The 18,275-nt window shown below is 38.0% G+C and overlaps 2 protein-coding genes across 2 annotated transcripts; one reads left to right on the top strand and one right to left on the bottom strand.

Moving 5' to 3' along the window:
* The first annotated feature begins 314 nt into the window (after window positions 1–314).
* Window positions 315–3,953, top strand: LOC133742533 (mitochondrial adenine nucleotide transporter ADNT1-like). The gene is made up of 8 exons (XM_062170225.1): window positions 315–692; window positions 1,115–1,163; window positions 1,406–1,569; window positions 1,748–1,785; window positions 2,246–2,358; window positions 2,477–2,590; window positions 2,741–3,085; window positions 3,369–3,953. Exons 1-8 carry the CDS (start codon window positions 523–525, stop codon window positions 3,450–3,452), a joined length of 1,077 nt encoding a protein of 358 aa, XP_062026209.1. The 5' UTR covers window positions 315–522; the 3' UTR covers window positions 3,453–3,953.
* A 312-nt stretch (window positions 3,954–4,265) lies between these two features.
* On the bottom strand, window positions 4,266–16,923 carry LOC133744911 (COP1-interactive protein 1-like). Its single transcript, XM_062172937.1, has 5 exons — window positions 16,792–16,923; window positions 15,344–15,524; window positions 12,184–14,882; window positions 8,918–9,080; window positions 4,266–8,843 (listed from the first exon to the last, which is right to left on the bottom strand). The coding sequence occupies exons 2-5, from the start codon at window positions 15,432–15,434 to the stop codon at window positions 4,513–4,515; spliced, it is 7,284 nt and encodes a 2,427-aa protein (XP_062028921.1). The 5' UTR covers window positions 15,435–15,524; window positions 16,792–16,923; the 3' UTR covers window positions 4,266–4,512.
* Between the last annotated feature and the right edge of the window lie 1,352 nt (window positions 16,924–18,275).

Raw genomic sequence — 18,275 nt, 5'->3', positions numbered from 1 at the left:
GTTTAATTCAATTATTTAGTAAACGATATCTGATTTGATTAATTTTTTTTTCATAAAAATGATGATTTAAAAGGTAATTTAAAATATAAATTGTTAGATATTCTCCATACACTGATTTGGATATTTATTTCTAAGATTTCATTCCTTCCTTAAACGGAGGATTTAGAATCTATCATGAGTTGGATCAAAGGAGATGAATTCAGCACTAATTCGTTGCCATTATGAAGAGAGAAGCAGCCACCAAAAATATAGGAGAGCAAAAAACACTGTAGCACCGAGTTGTTACATATTACTATAAGTGACGAACCCCCCGCCATTTTAATAAACCCCCAAATACATCCCATTTCTCCTCGTTTCTTCCTTGTAACGAACGAGTAAGACACCGGGCTCCTAGTCGCCGATAAATCGCCGGAAACAGTCCTCGATCGGATCGGCGGTCCGGCACGCCTAGATTTCCGGCGAGGCGCTGAGGTTCTTCCACCTCAATCTCGCTCTCTTTCTTTCTCTTTGTGGGGCTTTGAAATGTCGTCGGAAGACGTGGCCGGAAAGAGGACGAGCGAGACGGCGGTATCGACGATTGTGAACCTGGCGGAGGAGGCGAAGCTCGCCAGCGAAGGAGTCAAGGCGCCTAGCCACGCCGCGCTCCTTAGCATCGCTAAGTCTCTCGTCGCCGGAGGAGTCGCCGGAGGAGTGTGAGTTCTCAGAAAGTGTTTTTTTTTTTTTTTTCTTATGAATTCATATTCTTTTCGTGATTTCGATATTTTCTTGCATATGATTGTTATGCTATTTCTCGTTTCTTTTGTATGCTTTGATTTGAATAGCTTGAATTTACTTTTAGATTTTGTATTCTGTATCTAAATTCTTTGGCCTGAAAAGAGATAAGCAAACCAATGTTCTTTTTCGGTTTTTCGATTGCAGCATGTTTTCAGTGTTAGAAAAACTTAGAACAGTGATTAAAATTTGTTTATGGTGTTTAAATTAGAGGTTATTGAAATGGTTGTGAGATTAGTTATGAATCAAAATAGTTATTTTCTTTACTCTGTAGGCATTAGCAACATATCTTTTAATCTTAGTTTATTACAATAAAGCATCCATTATCGCCGACCTGCTGCAGGTCAAGAACTGCTGTTGCTCCCTTGGAAAGACTGAAAATTTTGCTCCAGGTACTTATTGTTCCTCGTTTACAGGATGTATCATTTAGATCAATAACTTACAGATAGGAGGTCTAAATTCATGGTTGTTATATAACTGAAGAGTAGTACATGCTGGTATGATCAACACTGTTTTTTTATTTATATATATATATTTTTTTTATGGAGGGTCGGGGTTGGTTAAGATGTTAGCATTATGCATTTTCTATTATGTTAAGCTGGAGTAAATTGGATTTGCATCTGCAATTATGCAGGTTCAAAATCCTCATAGTATTAAATACAATGGGACAGTTCAGGGCTTGAAGTATATATGGAGAACTGAGGGTCTCAGAGGCTTGTTTAAGGGCAATGGAACTAATTGTGCTCGCATAGTCCCAAATTCAGCAGTCAAGTTCTTTAGCTATGAAGAAGCATCTAAGTATGATCTGGTTCCTGCTCCTCCATTCCCCTACAGTTCTAAATAATTTTCTGATTTTCATTGGCATTCATATTCACTTTGTTTATCATCTATCAGCATTAAGCATTTTGTAATGTCTATATTCATTTCCCCCATCTACAATTTGGTAATTATTTATTCTATGTGTACTTGTGAACAGGGGTATCCTATGGTTTTATCGACAGCAAACTGGAAATGGTATGATCATCTCGCCTCTATCTCTTATGCAAGTCAATTAGAAACAAGTAGTTTCATTTGGAAATGTTCTAAGGTTCAATTCAATTTCATTTCAAAATAAATATGCAACTATGGGGAGTCTTATCCACAATATTTAGCTCATCAATCAGAATGTAAAGAATCCAAATTTTCGGTGTAGATAGGCGTGAGTCATCAGACATTTCATCATTCATACATTATGCTTAGCTTTTCAATCATCCCATTTTGGCTGATTTCATGCAGTTTTTGTTTGTCTGTTGTTTGAGTTGCTAAAGAGGTTTTACGGTTTTCAGACCAGTTTTGTCACTTGTGTGCTCTCTCGGATTTCTTTCTTTGTTTGTATGTCCAATGGGTTTGATTTGGGAGGAGAGAAAATAGTGATTATGATAATGTTGTCTATGATGGAATGTTATATTTACAGATTTCCTTCAATCTCTTGCAGAAAATGCTCAACTCACACCTCTTTTGCGCCTCGGAGCTGGTGCATGTGCTGGAATTATTGCGATGTCAGCAACTTACCCGATGGACATGGTACGAGGGCGTCTAACTGTGCAGGTATGTTATGGACCTTTCTTTTGGAGAATTGATTTAAGGAGATTTTGCCATGATGTATGAGGCCCTTTTTATACATTTACTTTGATGTCTTAAATGTGCTTGCTTTTTATTTCTTCAGACGGAAAACTCTCCTCGGCATTATAGGGGAATATTTCATGCTCTTTCAACTGTCTTTCGGGAAGAGGGACCTAGGGCTCTGTACAAAGGCTGGCTACCTTCTGTCATTGGAGTTGTAAGTGAAGTGTTTGTTTATTTCTGTACTCCTTATTCCTACCAACAAAGAAAATCTTCCATCAATTTTTCGATTTATTCATGAATTATGTGCCTGGGTCTAGTCTGAATTTGGAACAATTTTGACTACGGCTTATTGTTTTGTTTACAGATACCATATGTTGGTCTCAATTTTGCCGTTTATGAATCTCTGAAAGATTGGTTGATCAAAACTAGACCTTTCGGACTAGTTCAAGACACTGAGTTGAGTATAACTACAAAGCTTGCATGTGGGGCTGCAGCTGGAACTGTTGGCCAGACGGTTGCTTACCCTCTTGATGTTGTTCGGCGAAGAATGCAGATGGTAGGCTGGAAGAATGCCGCTTCGGTTGTCACTGGGGATGGGAAGAGCAAAGCAGCCCTTGAATATACTGGTATGGTAGATACATTCAGGAAAACAGTTCGTCATGAGGGGTTTGGGGCACTGTACAAGGGTTTGGTCCCCAATTCTGTTAAGGTCAGTATTTAAAGCGAGTCTACTCTGCTCGCTGCTTCTTTTCATCTGACATATTAACTTACCTACCTGTCACTTGCCTTTGAAGTAGCTATATCATCTATTTCCTGAATTACTATTTTGAACTAGTAAATTTAGCAAAGTGTAACTGCAAAAATGAATACCATATCTCTGTGTACTTATTTGGCTGTTGTAAAGCAATTTTCTAAACAAAATTTGTCACATTAATTTTGGATTTACATAGTGTTATCTGGAAACATTGTAATGGTAATATTTATTCTTTCAGGTGGTGCCTTCCATAGCAATTGCCTTTGTCACATATGAGGTAGTGAAGGATGTTCTTGGAGTTGAGATGAGGATATCTGACTAAAAGCAAGAGAAACCTTGAGCTACATGCTTAACTCTAATTTCGGAAATGAAAGGAATGGACTGGCAGGAGAAGGTAAGGTGTTGGCGTTCTTAGGTCTCTTAGTAGCAGGAAGATTAGAAACACAGTTGTAGCGTATGTTGATATTCCTTCCCATTTATACACATCTCTCTTTGTCTAAACACCTATAGTTTTAGACTTTTAGCTTTCAAATCCTTCTTATTCTTATGCTTCTGAGGAAATGATGCTTCGCAATCGCTTGCTAGAGAATACAGGTGTATCTATTACTCTGTTATACAGGCTGCAAAGTGACGTGATATAGCTCTTTTGTTGGGGAAGATTACGGTGATGAAAGAATTACAGCCAATGTAACAGAGAAGAGATGGACTTCATTGACTATTTTTCTTGTGTTTGGGGTGTTATGTCTACAGTTTCAAATTACATTAGCTGAAGTCATATTTAATAACAATTTTCAAATATAGTGAGGTTTTATTTTATGCTTTATGATGTATGATAATTATCAGCCTTTGCTTTCTGGAAGAGTTGTACTTTCCAGTGCATAACTAAAAGCTCTTGTTTATTAATGAATTCTTGTCATGTGATCCAAATAATCTCGGGTTAAATCAATAAATCCAAATGTAAAGATTCCGGTCTTTCCCATGGCATTGGTAGTTACTGCGATCAAAATGGTTAAGAATATTGTTCAAGGGGTACTTTAGAACTACCATCTTATTCTATATGATGTCCATAAAGCTTTAAATAGAAATCCATCTGTATGGTACACTTGGTACTTTAACAATACCAAGAACTGACAGAGAATCAAAAGAGGGACTGATCTGCATTTTTATACATGCCTGAAATAATGGACAAGAAAAAAAAGAAGCAGAATTTACAACCAAATTCATGTGCATACTCATGCATTCAAACTTTACCTATAACGTTCTTATCAACACTAGCCTCCAAAAAAGAAAGAATCAACAAAAGTAATGCGAGACGAAGGCAAGACAAATGGTCTTACTGCAATGAGGAAAAAAATATGATCAAATGATGAAACAACCACTGACTAGACCCTCCTCCTCTGGCCTCTTGGAGCCATCTTTAAAAGCACCTCCTTGAGATGATCATAGCGACTCTGATGATACTCGATCCATATGCACAGCTGCCTTATGGCTTCCCGCTTCTCCTCTCCCAGACCCAATATGCCCTTGTTCTTCTCTTCCACAATCTGCTTCAACTCCTCTACCTTCTTTTCAAGCTGATTCACAGCTTTGATCAGGCCCCCCTTCTCCACTTGTTCCTTGCTCGCCTCTGTCTCCAACTTCTCAACCCTCTCTCTAAACACCAATGCTTCCGCTTTTTTATCTTGCAGTTGTTTGCTTAGGGCCCCCACCTCCCTCTTCAACTTCTCTCTCTCATCATTTGTTTCCGCAACCCATTTCTTAGCAGTCTGAAGCTGCTCCGACGTTTCAGCAATACACTTCTCATACTTCGCATAGTCATCCACAAATTTCTTAATCACAGATTCCAGTGCAGTCAAAGAACTGTTCACATTGTCTGAAATACAGTTGATGTTTCTCTGATAAGCTTCATTGTTTGCAGAGATTATACCAGACAATGCAGCAATCCTGTCTTCGAGCACTCTTTGTTCTTCTTGGAATTTCAGCTCAGCAACTCTGAAGTTGTGTTCCTTCTCGGCCAGTACTTGCTCTGTAACCCGGAGCTTCTGGTTTGACAGACGGAGCTTAACTTCAGTATTGCGAGATTTCTCTACCAAAGAACTGAGTTCATCACCTTTTTCTTCAAGGTCTCTTTTCAGGTCTTCAGACATTTGTTCCAAATCAGCTATTATCTGATCTTTGGATTCAATGCTAACCTCGTAGTCCTGACACTTACCTTCAAGCTGTTTATGTTCCTCATTTAACTTGGTGTATAAATCCTCCTGTTCGTTAAGCATTCTCTGAAGATCAGTGATCTTGCTCGTTAACTCGATCTTATCAGTTTGCAACTGTGTCAAGCTCTCTAGAAGTTCTTGTTTTTCCCTCTCAAACTGCAACTCCATTTGCTTATTCTGGGTTTGCAATGACTCCAACTCTTCTTGTAGACCATTAACCTGTGCCACAAGGGCCACTACTTGAGCAGAGGCTTCGTTCTGTCCACTTTCATGTTTCTCTTGGAGAGAGGAGAATTCTAGTTCTCTTTGTGCTATTGTCTTCTCAAATACAGAAAATTGATCCTTTAGCTCCAACATTTCTGCTCTCAACTGATCATGCTCTAGGATTTTCGTTCTGATATCCTCTTCAAGCTCATTCTTCTGATTCTGCATGGATTCCACTTTTAGCTTGAGATCTTTCATTTCTGCTATCAAAATCTCTTTCTCTTCCAGAATCTTCTGATGATCCGTCGTCTTGTTTGCTATCTCTTCATTCAGAATTTGTACCTGGATCAAGTACTCTGAAATTTCTTGAGTTTTATTCTCAAGCTGCACTTGCAATTCAGCTTTCTGGCTGTGTAGGGACTCCAATTGCTGCTGCAATACATTTACCTGTTCCATTAAGCCCTTGACCTGAGTCGATGCTTCATCACTTTTAGATGCCATATTTTCCTCCAATTCAACTTTCTCACGGCGCACAGAACTTAAGTCTACTAGCAGATTGTTGATCTGTGCTGTCAAATCTGCTATAGTAGACGATGATTCATCATTGCTATCCTGAAGTTTCTTTGTCAGAGCAGAAAGTTCAGCTTCTCTCTCTTTTGACATTGATTCGAGTTCTGAAATTTGAGCTTGTAAACCTGCATTCTCCTCTGCCAGTTGCTTTTCTTTGCTTTCAAACTTCACTTCCACATCTCTTTTCTCCCCTTGCAAAAATTCGAGGTCAGATTTCAGCTCTGTCACTTTTTCCTCCAATCCCTTTATTTGCGCCAATGTTTCGTTCTCATGCAGCGTATGCTTCTCAGACAGAGTTGAATACTCCATTTCCCTCTGACCTAATTGCTCCCGTACCTGACTATGTTCATTATTGGTTTCCTCAAGTTTCTTTGTGAGAGCAGAAAGTTCAGCTTCTCTCTCTTTTGACATTGATTCGAGTTCTGAAATTTGAGCTTGTAAACCTGCATTCTCCTCCGCCAGTTGCTTTTCTTTGCTTTCAAACTTCACTTCAATATCTCTTTTCTTGCCTTGCAAAGACTCGAGGGCCGATTTCAGCTCTGACACTTTTTCCTCCAATCCCTTTATTTGCGCCAAAGTTTTGTTCTCATGCAGTGTATGCTTCTCAAACAGAGTTGAATACTCCATTTCCCTCTGACCTAATTGCTCCCGTACCTGACTATGTTCATTATTGGTCTCCTCAAGTTTCTTTGTCAGAGCAGAAAGTTCAGCTTCTCTCTCTTTTGACATTGATTCGAGTTCTGAAATTTGAGCTTGTAAGCCTGCATTCTCCTCTGCCAGTTGCTTTTCTTTGCTTTCAAACTTCACTTCAATATCTCTTTTCTCGCCTTGCAATGACTCGAGGGCCGATTTCAGCTCTGACACTTTTTCCTCCAATCCCTTTATTTGCGCCAATGTTTCGTTCTCATGCAGCGTATGCTTCTCAGACAGAGTTGAATACTCCATTTCCCTCTGACCTAATTGCTCCCGTACCTGACTATGTTCATTATTGGTCTCCTCAAGTTTCTTTGTGAGAGCAGAAAGTTCAGCTTCTCTCTCTTTTGACATTGATTCGAGTTCTGAAATTTGAGCTTGTAAGCCTGCATTCTCCTCTGCCAGTTGCTTTTCTTTGCTTTCAAACTTCACTTCAATATCTCTTTTCTCGCCTTGCAATGACTCGAGGGCCGATTTCAGCTCTGACACTTTTTCCTCCAATCCCTTTATTTGCACCAATGTTTCGTTCTCATGCAGCGTATGCTTCTCAGACAGAGTTGAATACTCCATTTCCCTCTGACCTAATTGCTCCTGTACCTGACTATGTTCATTATTGGTCTCCTCAAGTTTCTTTGTGAGAGCAAAAAGTTCAGCTTCTCTCTCTTTTGACATTGATTCGAGTTCTGAAATTTGAGCTTGTAAACCTGCATTCTCCTCTGCAAGTTGCTTTTCTTTGCTTTCAAACTTCACTTCCACATCTCTTTTCTCGCCTTGCAAAAATTCGAGGTCAGATTTCAGCTCTGTCACTTTTTCCTCCAACCCCTTTATCTGCGCCAATGTTTCGTTCTCATGCAGCTTGTGCCTCTCAGACAGAGTTGAATACTCCATTTCCCTCTGACCTAATTGCTCCCGTACCTGACTATGTTCATTATTGGTCTCCTCAAATTTCTTCGTGAGAGCAGAAAGTTCAACTTCTCTCTCTTTAGACATTGATTCGAGTTCTGAAATTTGAGCTTGTAAACCTGCATTCTCCTCTGCCAGTTGCTTTTCTTTGCTCTCAAACTTCACTTCCAAATCTCTTTTCTGACCTTGCAAAGATTCAAGGTCCTGCTCCTTCTGATTGAGTTTTTCCTTAAGCTGACTAGCTTCATCTGTGAGTTCTTGTATCACATTCTGTGCCTGCTGAATCTCACTTGAGAACTCCAAAACTTTCAAGGTTTCTTCCTCCTTAGCTTTGCTTAAATCTGACACTTGCTGCTCTGAAGATTCCAGCTCATGCTTCATATTTGAGATGTCCCCTCTAAGAGATTCTAGTTGTTGCTCGAGGATTACTTTTTCATCTTTCATGTGATCAACCAAACTTCTCAAGTCTGCTGAAATATTTTCTCCATCTTCAATCCTTCTCAGACTAGTCTCTTTCTCCTTAATCAGATTATCTCTCTCTCTTTCCAAATCTTCCACTTTTCGACTCAGTTCAGCTTCTTTCTTTCCACCAGTCTCAAGTTTTTGATCTAGTTCACTATTCTCAGCCAAAAGTTTCAGTTTTTCAACATCTAATCTTTCAGCTTCAGTCTTCAAATCTTTGGAAATCTTCTCTGTTTCTTCTATCTTGCTCAAAGCCGTCGCATATTCCAAGTTTAACGCCTCTTTTTCTTCAATTGTAGCCGTCAGTTTCCTCTTCAGGTCAGCAACTTCTAGATGTGCTGATTCGAGTTCTTGCTTAACATCAGCTATATTCTGATAGTCACTTTCCAGTAGTCCATTCTTACTTTTCTTGTCATTTGAAGAATATTCTGAATCAGACTCTGAGCTCGATGAAGAACTGCTATCCTTATCTTGCTTGCCACGCATTTTTTTCTTTAGCACTCCTGTTAGATGATCATATTCTGCATAGAGGGATTGGTATTGTTTGTGGAAATCCTGAATTAGCTCTGCAAGAGGTTCCTTTTTGGAGTTCTCCACCGGGTTGGAATCTTTTTCTTCAAGATCTTCATCTTTTAGAAGCTTCAATATTCTATTCACTTTGTCCTCCATATCTGCAGTAAGAAGGTGTTTAAGGCTGTAATGTGGTTCTCGAAAACTTGCAAAGAATTCTGTAAAGAAAGTTTACCTATTTTAGTCCCTTTGAGCTGTTCATCCTTCTCTGCATCGATGTGACTTCCAAACAAGGACTTAATAGACTCCCGAAAGCGGTGTTTTGTCATCATGCTATTACCGAACTTCCCTCTTAGATGTGAGTCAAGGTGAGCGTATATCCATCTCCTGCTCCAAGTCTGAAACACACTAAAAAAATAAAGTTAAAATAAATAAATAACAATGAAAAACTCCTTTTCAGACATCGTAAAAGAATAAGCTTATTGGCATATATAATGAACTCAGCTAAGATGATGAAAGCTACCCTTCGGTATGGATTGAAAGCGGATAGTGTAATAATATATGGACTGAAAGCTACCCAAAAGGATTTGATAACAAAGGAATTCAGGGCTGGGCCTGGGTCAAGTTACAAGGTTAAACTGGAAAGTATAAGCTGGCATTTATCCCACTTCAGTTAAGGCACACTTTAGCATGGATCGATTGGAATATAAAGTTTTAGTACTAATGAACTTAGCATAAAATGAAAGGATAAATCCTAGGCTGAAATTTCCTTGTAAGCAAAAAAAATAAAAATTAAATGAAACCTATCTTCATACAGAACATCAGATCATGTTTTCTTACCAGTAAGGCCAAACATGCAAAACAGATGAAAACTTTCAAAATATTATTCATTTCCATCTTTGAGAACAAGTTAATGTAGATTAGCTGCTTATGGATAATTGTTAGCATTCTCCCTAATTAGCTGCCTCATCTTTATAAAGAATATTGATTTTCATAAATGTACATGGGAATTATCGACATTAGGTATACGCCGCATACAATTAAACCTTCTTCCTTCTCCCATTTCCCTCCTTAATACGAAATGTTGGATCCCTCATTTTTCTATAATCACATTAAATAGTTGCACTTCTATAATTGTCCTAATTATTAAGGGCCAGTCTAGGCGTTAAATAATATTAATTGCATCCTAATTAGCAGAACTCCAAATAATGACGCCACGTCATCTTTGTTACAATCCGATTTAGGATCCAGAAAGGACAGCTATAATATACATAAAAAGATAAAAACACAAATGAGCTGTTCATCAGTCCCCCCGAAATTTAAAAAGGAAAAAGAAAATGAGCTGTCTCTTTTTGTTATTATTTCCCTTCACACACAAACTAAAAAGCCAGACAATTTGTCCCTAATTTTGGAATATATTAACCAGAATATACTTTCTCTATTCCAACTATTACCCTCACATATCAAACAAATTACGCTCAATACCACTGCAACCTTCAGCGCCAGCTGACAGTCAAGTTTGGAAGAATATTTATTTACCTTTAAGTCGTCCTCAGGAAGCTTCCCCCAGAATTACAGCCTCAATCTTACCAACCAAGCTGCCAAAAAAACAAAGGTAAAAAAAAAAAAATCTCAGTTATGAACATAGGGACTGAAATTTAACCGAAAAGATAAACCAAAAGTTTCAATTCAATCTGAGAACTAGGCTGATCCAAAAGAGAATTGATTTCGTTCAGGACCGGATTCAAGTCGGATCAGATTTTAGAGAACTAGGTAAGAAAAATTAAGCATGCATAGATAAGAGGATGTTGATCCGATCAGGAACCGGAAGCGAAAACTAGTGAAGCAAATTCAAGTATAAACAGTGACAGAGAGCAGAATTGGAAGAGTCTTGAGAGATTTTGATTACCTTTGGAAATTACTGAAAGTCTGAAGTGTCTTTCCGAACCGGACGACGATCGAAGCTCACCGGAGACTCGACTCTCCGATCAGCGAGAGCGTCACAGAGAGAGAGAGAGAGAGGGGAAAAGAAAAGGTTTCTGGAAATGAAAATGGGAAAAGAAATGAAAAGAGGTTTTGTTTTGTTTGGATGAGAGAGAGAAGCGCTGAATCAAAGTGACTGGTATAGCTTCAAATTGTAAAGGTGGAATCTTGGTTTGGTTTCCCAAATTGCCCCTGGGTTTACGGTTTAATTTCGGTTTTGCCACATTCTGGCTGGCATCAAGGCGCAGTTGCCTTTCAATTTATCGTTTGTTAGCGGTCAAAATATCGCGATATTATGGATTAATTATTGGGGTGCTTTGAGCGTGGCCCATGAGGTCAAATTTCCCGCGCTTTGTTGTTTTCGTTGTCCCATTTATTTTATTTTATTTTATTTTCTATTATGTCACAGCTTGGATTCATGGTCGGTTTCTTTGCTATAACATGTTCAAGTTTCTAGAGTCGACATAGTTATCCTATAGTGTATCGAAGCTTGTTTGCAAATGCTAAATAGAATGAGACGTTATGTTGTTATGAGTTTCCAAGTTTGACACATAATAATCGTCCTCCTTACCGGCAAATCCACTTCCAAATTTCTTTGAAACAATAACTATTTACTATCCATAGTCTATATAACCACTCATCCTTAAAACTAAAAACGAAAACACCTATGATTCATAACAAACATTAGTTCAATTGAGGTCTATATCCATAATTTGGTCTGACGGAGGGTCCCAAGTAGATAAAACATGGAATGAAAGAGAGTTAAGTTGTTATTAACACTCGTAAAATGGTTTAGATTGACTTTTTAAGAGGGTTAACAATTCTAAAAGAAAAATGTACGTCAATTCAAATTTATCAACTTTTGTTCATGAGAGAAAAATCCGCCGAATTTGATAAGTTTCCTTGGTGTAGACGTAAATGTCTCTAATTGCCAAAAACTACAAACTCCCTCAAATTCTCGAGGTTATTATAAGTGAAGGCGATTGTAGTTCTGTATAAATTTTAATATTATGCATGGTCCAATTATTATTATTTTTCCCTTAGAGTCCACAAATGTAAGAAAAATGCCACCTCAACACGAAAGTTTCGGCAATTTTAGTTTGAAAACGGTGATTTTTTTTCCTTTTCTTTTCTAAGAAAAGAACTGACCTTCAATCAAATTAAAATCAGTTGACACTGTTTTACAAAGGTAAATGGCCTCACAAGACAAACCTGCAGAATAGAAATGATTATGTTTGACAATGATATGAGAAATAGTCTTTGATTTACTATTTGGACATGGCGCTTGTCCATTTGTTAGAGGCAAAAAATCCTTAGAACTTCCAATAACACATCCCTACCATTTAGCCTAACCACTTCATTGGCCAGAAAACAAATACAGAAGTGAAACTCAGAGAAATCCCATTACAGTTAACTGAGAATCTTTTGAAAAAAAAAAAAAGAATGAATAAATTGAACAAGATTTGTGTAATGCTGCACAAAAATATCACAACAATGGCCATTGCAGGCCTAATTTACAGTACTGGATCTACCAGGCCTCTTTGTTATCACTTCCTTAAGATCATCATAGCGGATTCGGTGATGGTCAATTAAGATACATAGCTGCCTTATGACCTCCCTCTTCTCCTCACCAAGACTCAACAAGTCTTCATCCTTCTCCTTTATTGTCTTCTCCATTTTCGCTACCTGCTTCTCGAGTTGGCTAAAGTTTTTCATTAAGTTCAGCTTCTCTCCGGCTTCCTTGCTTGCCGTTGCCTCTAACTTCCAAACTTTCTCCCTTAACAAACTCTCCTGTTCTTCCTTTTCATCCAGCTGAGCAGCCAAGCAATCGGCATGACGCTTCAGCCGTTTGATCTCGTTGGTTGCCCCGGTAACCCAACTTTTTGCAACCTGAACCTCATCAGACATTCTGGATATGTTGTTCAAAAAGTTGCTGTGCTCCTTATCAAACCTACATGCCACCCTATCCAATCGGTTCAGAGTTCTCCTTGCTGTCTCGGATACCTCCTTCATCTTTTTGAGTGGATTTTCGTAAAATTCAAGCTTTTCTCTGATCTCTCTAGTTTCTTTCTCATACTCCTCTTTCATTCTCCAGTAGCTCTCTTTTGTGTCATTGTGTATATGTTCTGCCACCCGGATTCTCTGGTATAAGAGCCGGACATTGTCTTCAAACTGTATGCGGTGCTTTTTTGCCAATTCTTCCATCTTTCTTTCGGCAAGCTGCAGATTTAGCTTGGATTCAGGAAACCACATTTTAGCGTTTTTATACTCCTTAGTGATCTTCTTGATAGTATCTTCCTGTTCCTTAATAACTCTCTGCTGATCAGCAATCTTTCCTTCCATCTCGGTCTGTCTTTCCTTATATTCTTTGTTCTCTGTCTCACTCTGTAACTCCAACTGGCTTTTCTTGGTCAAGGTATCCAACTCCTGTTTCAAATCGCTTACCTGTGTTGTTAAGGCCATAAGTTTATTAGCAGCTTCCTTGTGTCCATCCTCGCATTCTCTACGAAGAGCTTCAACCTCATCCCCTCTCTCGGTCAATGTCTTCTCCAACTCAAAAATTCTAGCATTTAGACCCCCATTTTCACGCTGCAGCATATCAGTGTCATGGATTTTACTTGTTATCTGATTTTTCAAATTGATCTTTTGGCTGCATAGAGAGTCCACTTCCTTTTCCATGTCCTTTATCTGATCAAGAAACCGCTGTCTTTCTTCCAGCATTTTCTTTTCGGTTTCATTTTCCATCTCAGTTAGTCTTTTCGACCATTCCTTGTTCTCTTTCTCACACTGCAATTCTAGCTGGATCTTCTGGAGCTTTACGGAATCCAACTCCTGTTTCAAACTGCTGACTTCTGTCGTCAAAGTCATAAGTTGAGTAGAAGCTTCATTCTTTCCATCCTCGCATTCTTTACGAAGAGCAGAAACCTCCTCCCCTCTCTGGGACAAAGTTTTCTCCAAGTTGACTATCTTCGCACGCAGACCCTCACTTTCCCTTCTCAGCTTATCCGCCTCATGCATTTTACTTCTTTTTTGCTTTTCCAGATTCTTTTTGTGGCTGCGTAGAGAGTCCACTTCTAATTCCATATCCTTCACCTGCTTAAGAAAACGTTGTCTTTCTTCCGATATTTTCTTTTCAGCTACATCTTTTCTTTTCAGTTCCTCCTTCAAAGTTTCTATCTGGTGCAGTTCTTGGGAGATTTCTTTGTTCTTCCTATCTAGTTGCACTCCTGTTTCGGCTCTCTCCCAGCGCAGGGTCTCTAATTCCTGCTTCATTGCATTGATCTTATCTGTGAGTTCCTCAACTTGATCCGATGATTCAGTTTTCACAGTAGCCATCCTTTCTTCCATTTCCCCTTTTTGAGCGTGCAATGACTCAACTTCCAGTTGCAGATTGCTTGTCTGTGCCATCAAATATGCAACTTTCGGTGTTGAACTACTCTCATTTTCGAGTTTCTTCATGAGATCAGATATTTCATCATTTTTTTCTTTTAAAACTAACTCGAGTTCCAAAATCCGGGCATGGAGACCTATGTTTTTATCTCCTAGCTGTTTAGCTTCAGCAACTCTGTCTTCTTTCCATGCTTCCAAATCTCTTTTCTGGCTGCACAATGACTCCAAATCAGTTTTGAAGCCAGCTAACTGAGCCTCTAACTCTTTCACCCTAGCTGATGATTGAGTCCCGTGATGTTCATGAGCCTCAACAAGAGCTGAAAGTTCCTTTACTCTTTCATCCACTTCATTCCTGCGATCTTCATTTGTAATATCTGCATGTACTTTTTTCAGTGCTGCCAAATATTCTGTATTTATTGCGTCCTTTCCTTCACTAGAACTCCTAGGCAACGTTAGTTGCTTCAGACCCAAATTCTCGGTTTTAAGGTCATGATTCCCGCTGTCTGCCATCTTCTGATGCTCATGATTTTCCGGCTTGACATTATTATTGTCAATTTCGTCTGAGGAAAAATACTCAGAGTCTGAGCCGGAGCTGGAGGGAGACAAGGGAGAAGAGCCTGTTCTCACTTTTCTTCTCCGAACTATTCTTCCCGACTCTCCTATTAGATGATCATACAATGCATAGAGTGACTGGTACTGTTGGTAGAAATTCTCAATGAGTCCAACAAGTTCACTCTCATTCTTTGAATCTCTTCGGTTCCCATCTTTCTTTCCGAGGTCTTCACTTTTTATAAGCTTGAAGATCCTTGTCACATTATTTTCAATATCTGCAGATAAAATATAATTTCCAAATAAGATAACTTACAACATAAAGTGAAGTGGCAACTGTAAGATATGGTATATCAAAAGGCATAGTTCTGTAACAGGCAGTGATCAAGACTGATATTTCAACATTATGCTAAATGGTAAGCACGATATAAAGTTTCCTGAGGCATCAACCAAAATATCATTGACAAAAGCCATCATAACTACCAAAAGAAAATGGAAACAAGCAGAGACCACATTCAACTAGAACAAAAGAAAATGAAACAAGAAAATTTCAGCAATTATAAGTATTCTTCAATGGGATTGTAGAAGCTTTCTTGGTACTAGTTATACATTGCAGTGTACAAGAGAATGAAACATACATCAAATTTTTGAACTTCATTCTTTTGGCCTCCATACATCAAATCGTTCACAACCAGGTTATATATTCAAAAGACTAAAGTTGAAGGGAGAAAACTTGCACCTGATTTAGTCCTCTTCAACTGTTCAGTTTTATCAGGATCAACATGATCCCCAAAGGACTTTGCTAGCTCCCTCCAGCGATGCTTAATCATCTCTATCTTGAAGAATTTTCAGCAAATACTTGTGATTAGCAACACATCAACACAAGGCACTTTCATCTTGAGCTTGGCAATACCGAAGATCTGAAAATTGAACAAGCAAAATTACATTGTCTACTGGAACTTCTAGCATAACTACACATTCAAATGGACGACGATGAGTTTGAATCTAGGAAGAAAAAGATATTCTGAAGCTTCTACTATAACTCTTTATGCTCATTGTTTGCCTCTAATACAAAGCAAAGTCTCATTACACAAAGAGGGAAAGTTTAAGAAAGAGAATTCTCTTATTCTGTGATGAAAAGCTCAGAAACAGAATGTTCATGCGAAAACATGTCACTAGAGAATAAGATTGACAGTTCCACACAGAACAGTTGTGATGAGTTTGATAGATCCTCACTTCTATAATATTATGTCATTGTGATTATAACCATTGAATCAGATAGGTGATGCATTTAAATTTCAGGCTCATCAAACTGCAAGCTATAATCAGTTTCTCCCACTGGAGTAGGCAAACACAATGACGGTATCATAGTATGCATGTCATAATAGGAGATAAAAGTTAAAGAAAAAATGAAGATTGAAGACTAAATAACAAGAACAAAACAAAATCCATGTCATTGGGCCATTTTAGTATCTTAAAGGGAGAGTAATTTTTTATTTCTGAATGACCACCAAACATGTAATGTTGTTAAACCGTTAATTAAGCGAAATCATGAGACTTAATGTGGTTAGCATATAAATTAGCCAACTTCTAGGGTAAGTACTATGTACACAAACAAGAGTTCATAAATTTAAGAAAGAATTTGACATTGCTGATCTAGCAGAATAATAAGGGTCCCTATGTAACTGTTTTCATCTTCATATGGTTGAGAAGAATTAGGTCTGGGATGGAAAAAGACAGCAATTGAAGACTTTTTGCAGTTAGAAAATTTAAGACAAAAATGCTTTCCCCCTGAATTTTGCATATAGAAAAGTGACACCTCCTACCTAGCCATTACCAAATCAAAAGGACTGACCCCCTTTTCCATGTAAAGCTTTGAATACAATGTTGGAATCTTTCCAGCTTAGACAGAGAAGAAGATATTCAATCCCAAATAGTTTCCTATGAAGAAAAGAAAAAGAAAAAAAAATTTAACTTTTCCTAAATTGTAGCAAGTTTGATTGTATCAAATGAGACAAAGCAAAAAATGCAATTTGATGACATCCTATTTGATTGGTATATATGCAATTACAGGATCAAAAGGAACAAACTTTGAGCTAGTTAAGGCAATCAATCAAGGAAAACACCAGAAGAAACTCTGGAACATTAATAATTACATTCCATCAAGCAGTAAAAAGGAGAAATTACCTGCAAACCGAACGCCATTTTTCACATTCCAATTGCAGTAAAGATGGGTTCTTGAGAGGTAAAAAAAGATAGAGGGGTAGGGATATTAGTAATTACTGTGATTCTATCCTGGGTTCTGTTTTGTGGTTTCATTCCAGTCCCTGAAAGAAATAGTAGTTTTTTTTTTTCTTTTTTGGTTTTTTGTTTTCTATTTACTGTTTTGGGGATAAAAGGAAATGTTGGCGCTCTCTCAAAAAAAAAAAAAAAAGGAAATGTTGGCGCTTCTGTTTTTTGTTTTCAAACTACTATTTACGTCTAAGATCAGTTTCTCGTTTCTTTCATTTTTGGTAACATGAGATTATCTTTGTTTCGGGAGTTGGGACCAAAATAGCGTGATGGGTTATTACACACTTGGCATTATTAGGTGCTCATTCTCCGAATGCCACGTGCCACAGTTCCCGCCTTCTTATTTTATAAGGTTCATATCTATACTATTTAAAAAGTTTTTTTTTTTTTTTTTAATGTGATTTTATGCATTTCAGTGCTAATGCATATGAATTTTATGAATGAAAAATTAGAATACATTCATAATGACCTTTTTTTTCTTTTCTTTTGAAAACCATAATTTTGATTTAAACAATCGGAAAACATATTAAGAAGACATAGTACCGCTAATTTTAAAACAGATATCATGAGTCGAATGGATTAAAACTCTAACCACACTCATCGTTTCTTTTTACGGATTACTTATGAAAATCCCAAGAGTTTCAATAATACCTCATAAGCAACTAGAAAGAGAACTGTCTTCTTTCACACCGAGTCCTACACGTATCAGACCATGTGCAAGAATTGCTCGTTTGCATATTGACAACAAGAGTAAATCTTGCAAACAAGCAAATCAACGGTGTTGGTAAATCCCCCCGTTGCTCTTTTTTTTTCCTCATAATTTTTCTGTTTTCGAAGGAATTATATGCATAGTACTCACCACCAAGGCACCAATTATATATGATCGAGTAGTGTGCCAAAGTAGGAGAGCTGCCAAAGTTTCTTTCACGGGGTCTATGTATGTTTAACTCTGACATTCAAGTCCAGGGGTTGGTTGACCAGATGGTAGAGCCATAAGTTCCAGATTTGCACATGTAACTGGACATATAGATGGTCATTTTAATATAATACTAATCATAACTCTGATTAAACCCTTGAAATCCTAACTCAGTTTTCCACTCTCACTACTTCGGCTCACGTCAAGGTTTTCTCGAGTCTATCTAATGCCAAAGAAAGATGGTTCAATGTATATGGTGCTGTTTTCATGAGGCTAACAGTGGAAAGTCCAAGCTGAATATAAACACATCTGGGTCACCTTTGAAGCAGCAGCTTTCAGTTTGGGTAGTTGGGCATTTCTATGAAGGATCCTACACAGATTTTAGTAAGCTAGAAGATAATTTGGAACAAATTGATAAATACTAGCCAAACAAAGAGACAGTGAGCAAGTGTACGTGCGTGGA

Source organism: Rosa rugosa, chromosome 4, assembly GCF_958449725.1.
Source record: "Rosa rugosa chromosome 4, drRosRugo1.1, whole genome shotgun sequence".
In the NCBI taxonomy this organism is placed as follows: Eukaryota; Viridiplantae; Streptophyta; class Magnoliopsida; order Rosales; family Rosaceae; genus Rosa; species Rosa rugosa.
The sequence above is the reverse complement of the archived record's forward strand: the minus strand, read 5'-3'. Positions and strand labels throughout refer to the sequence as shown.

Bases quoted from the DNA above. Each gene is read 5' to 3' on its own strand.
- LOC133744911 (XM_062172937.1), bottom strand. From the start codon at position 15,434: ATGATTAAGCATCGCTGGAGGGAGCTAGCAAAGTCCTTTGGGGATCAT. The intron at 14,883-15,343 runs GTGCAAGTTTTC...TTTTATCTGCAG, and splicing joins GTTGAAGAGGACTAAATCAG to ATATTGAAAATAATGTGACA. The intron at 8,844-8,917 runs GTAAACTTTCTT...TTCTTACTGCAG, and splicing joins GCTCAAAGGGACTAAAATAG to ATATGGAGGACAAAGTGAAT.
- LOC133742533 (XM_062170225.1), top strand. From the start codon at position 523: ATGTCGTCGGAAGACGTGGCCGGAAAGAGGACGAGCGAGACGGCGGTA. The intron at 1,570-1,747 runs GTATGATCTGGT...ACTTGTGAACAG, and splicing joins AGCTATGAAGAAGCATCTAA to GGGTATCCTATGGTTTTATC. The intron at 1,786-2,245 runs GTATGATCATCT...AATCTCTTGCAG, and splicing joins TCGACAGCAAACTGGAAATG to AAAATGCTCAACTCACACCT.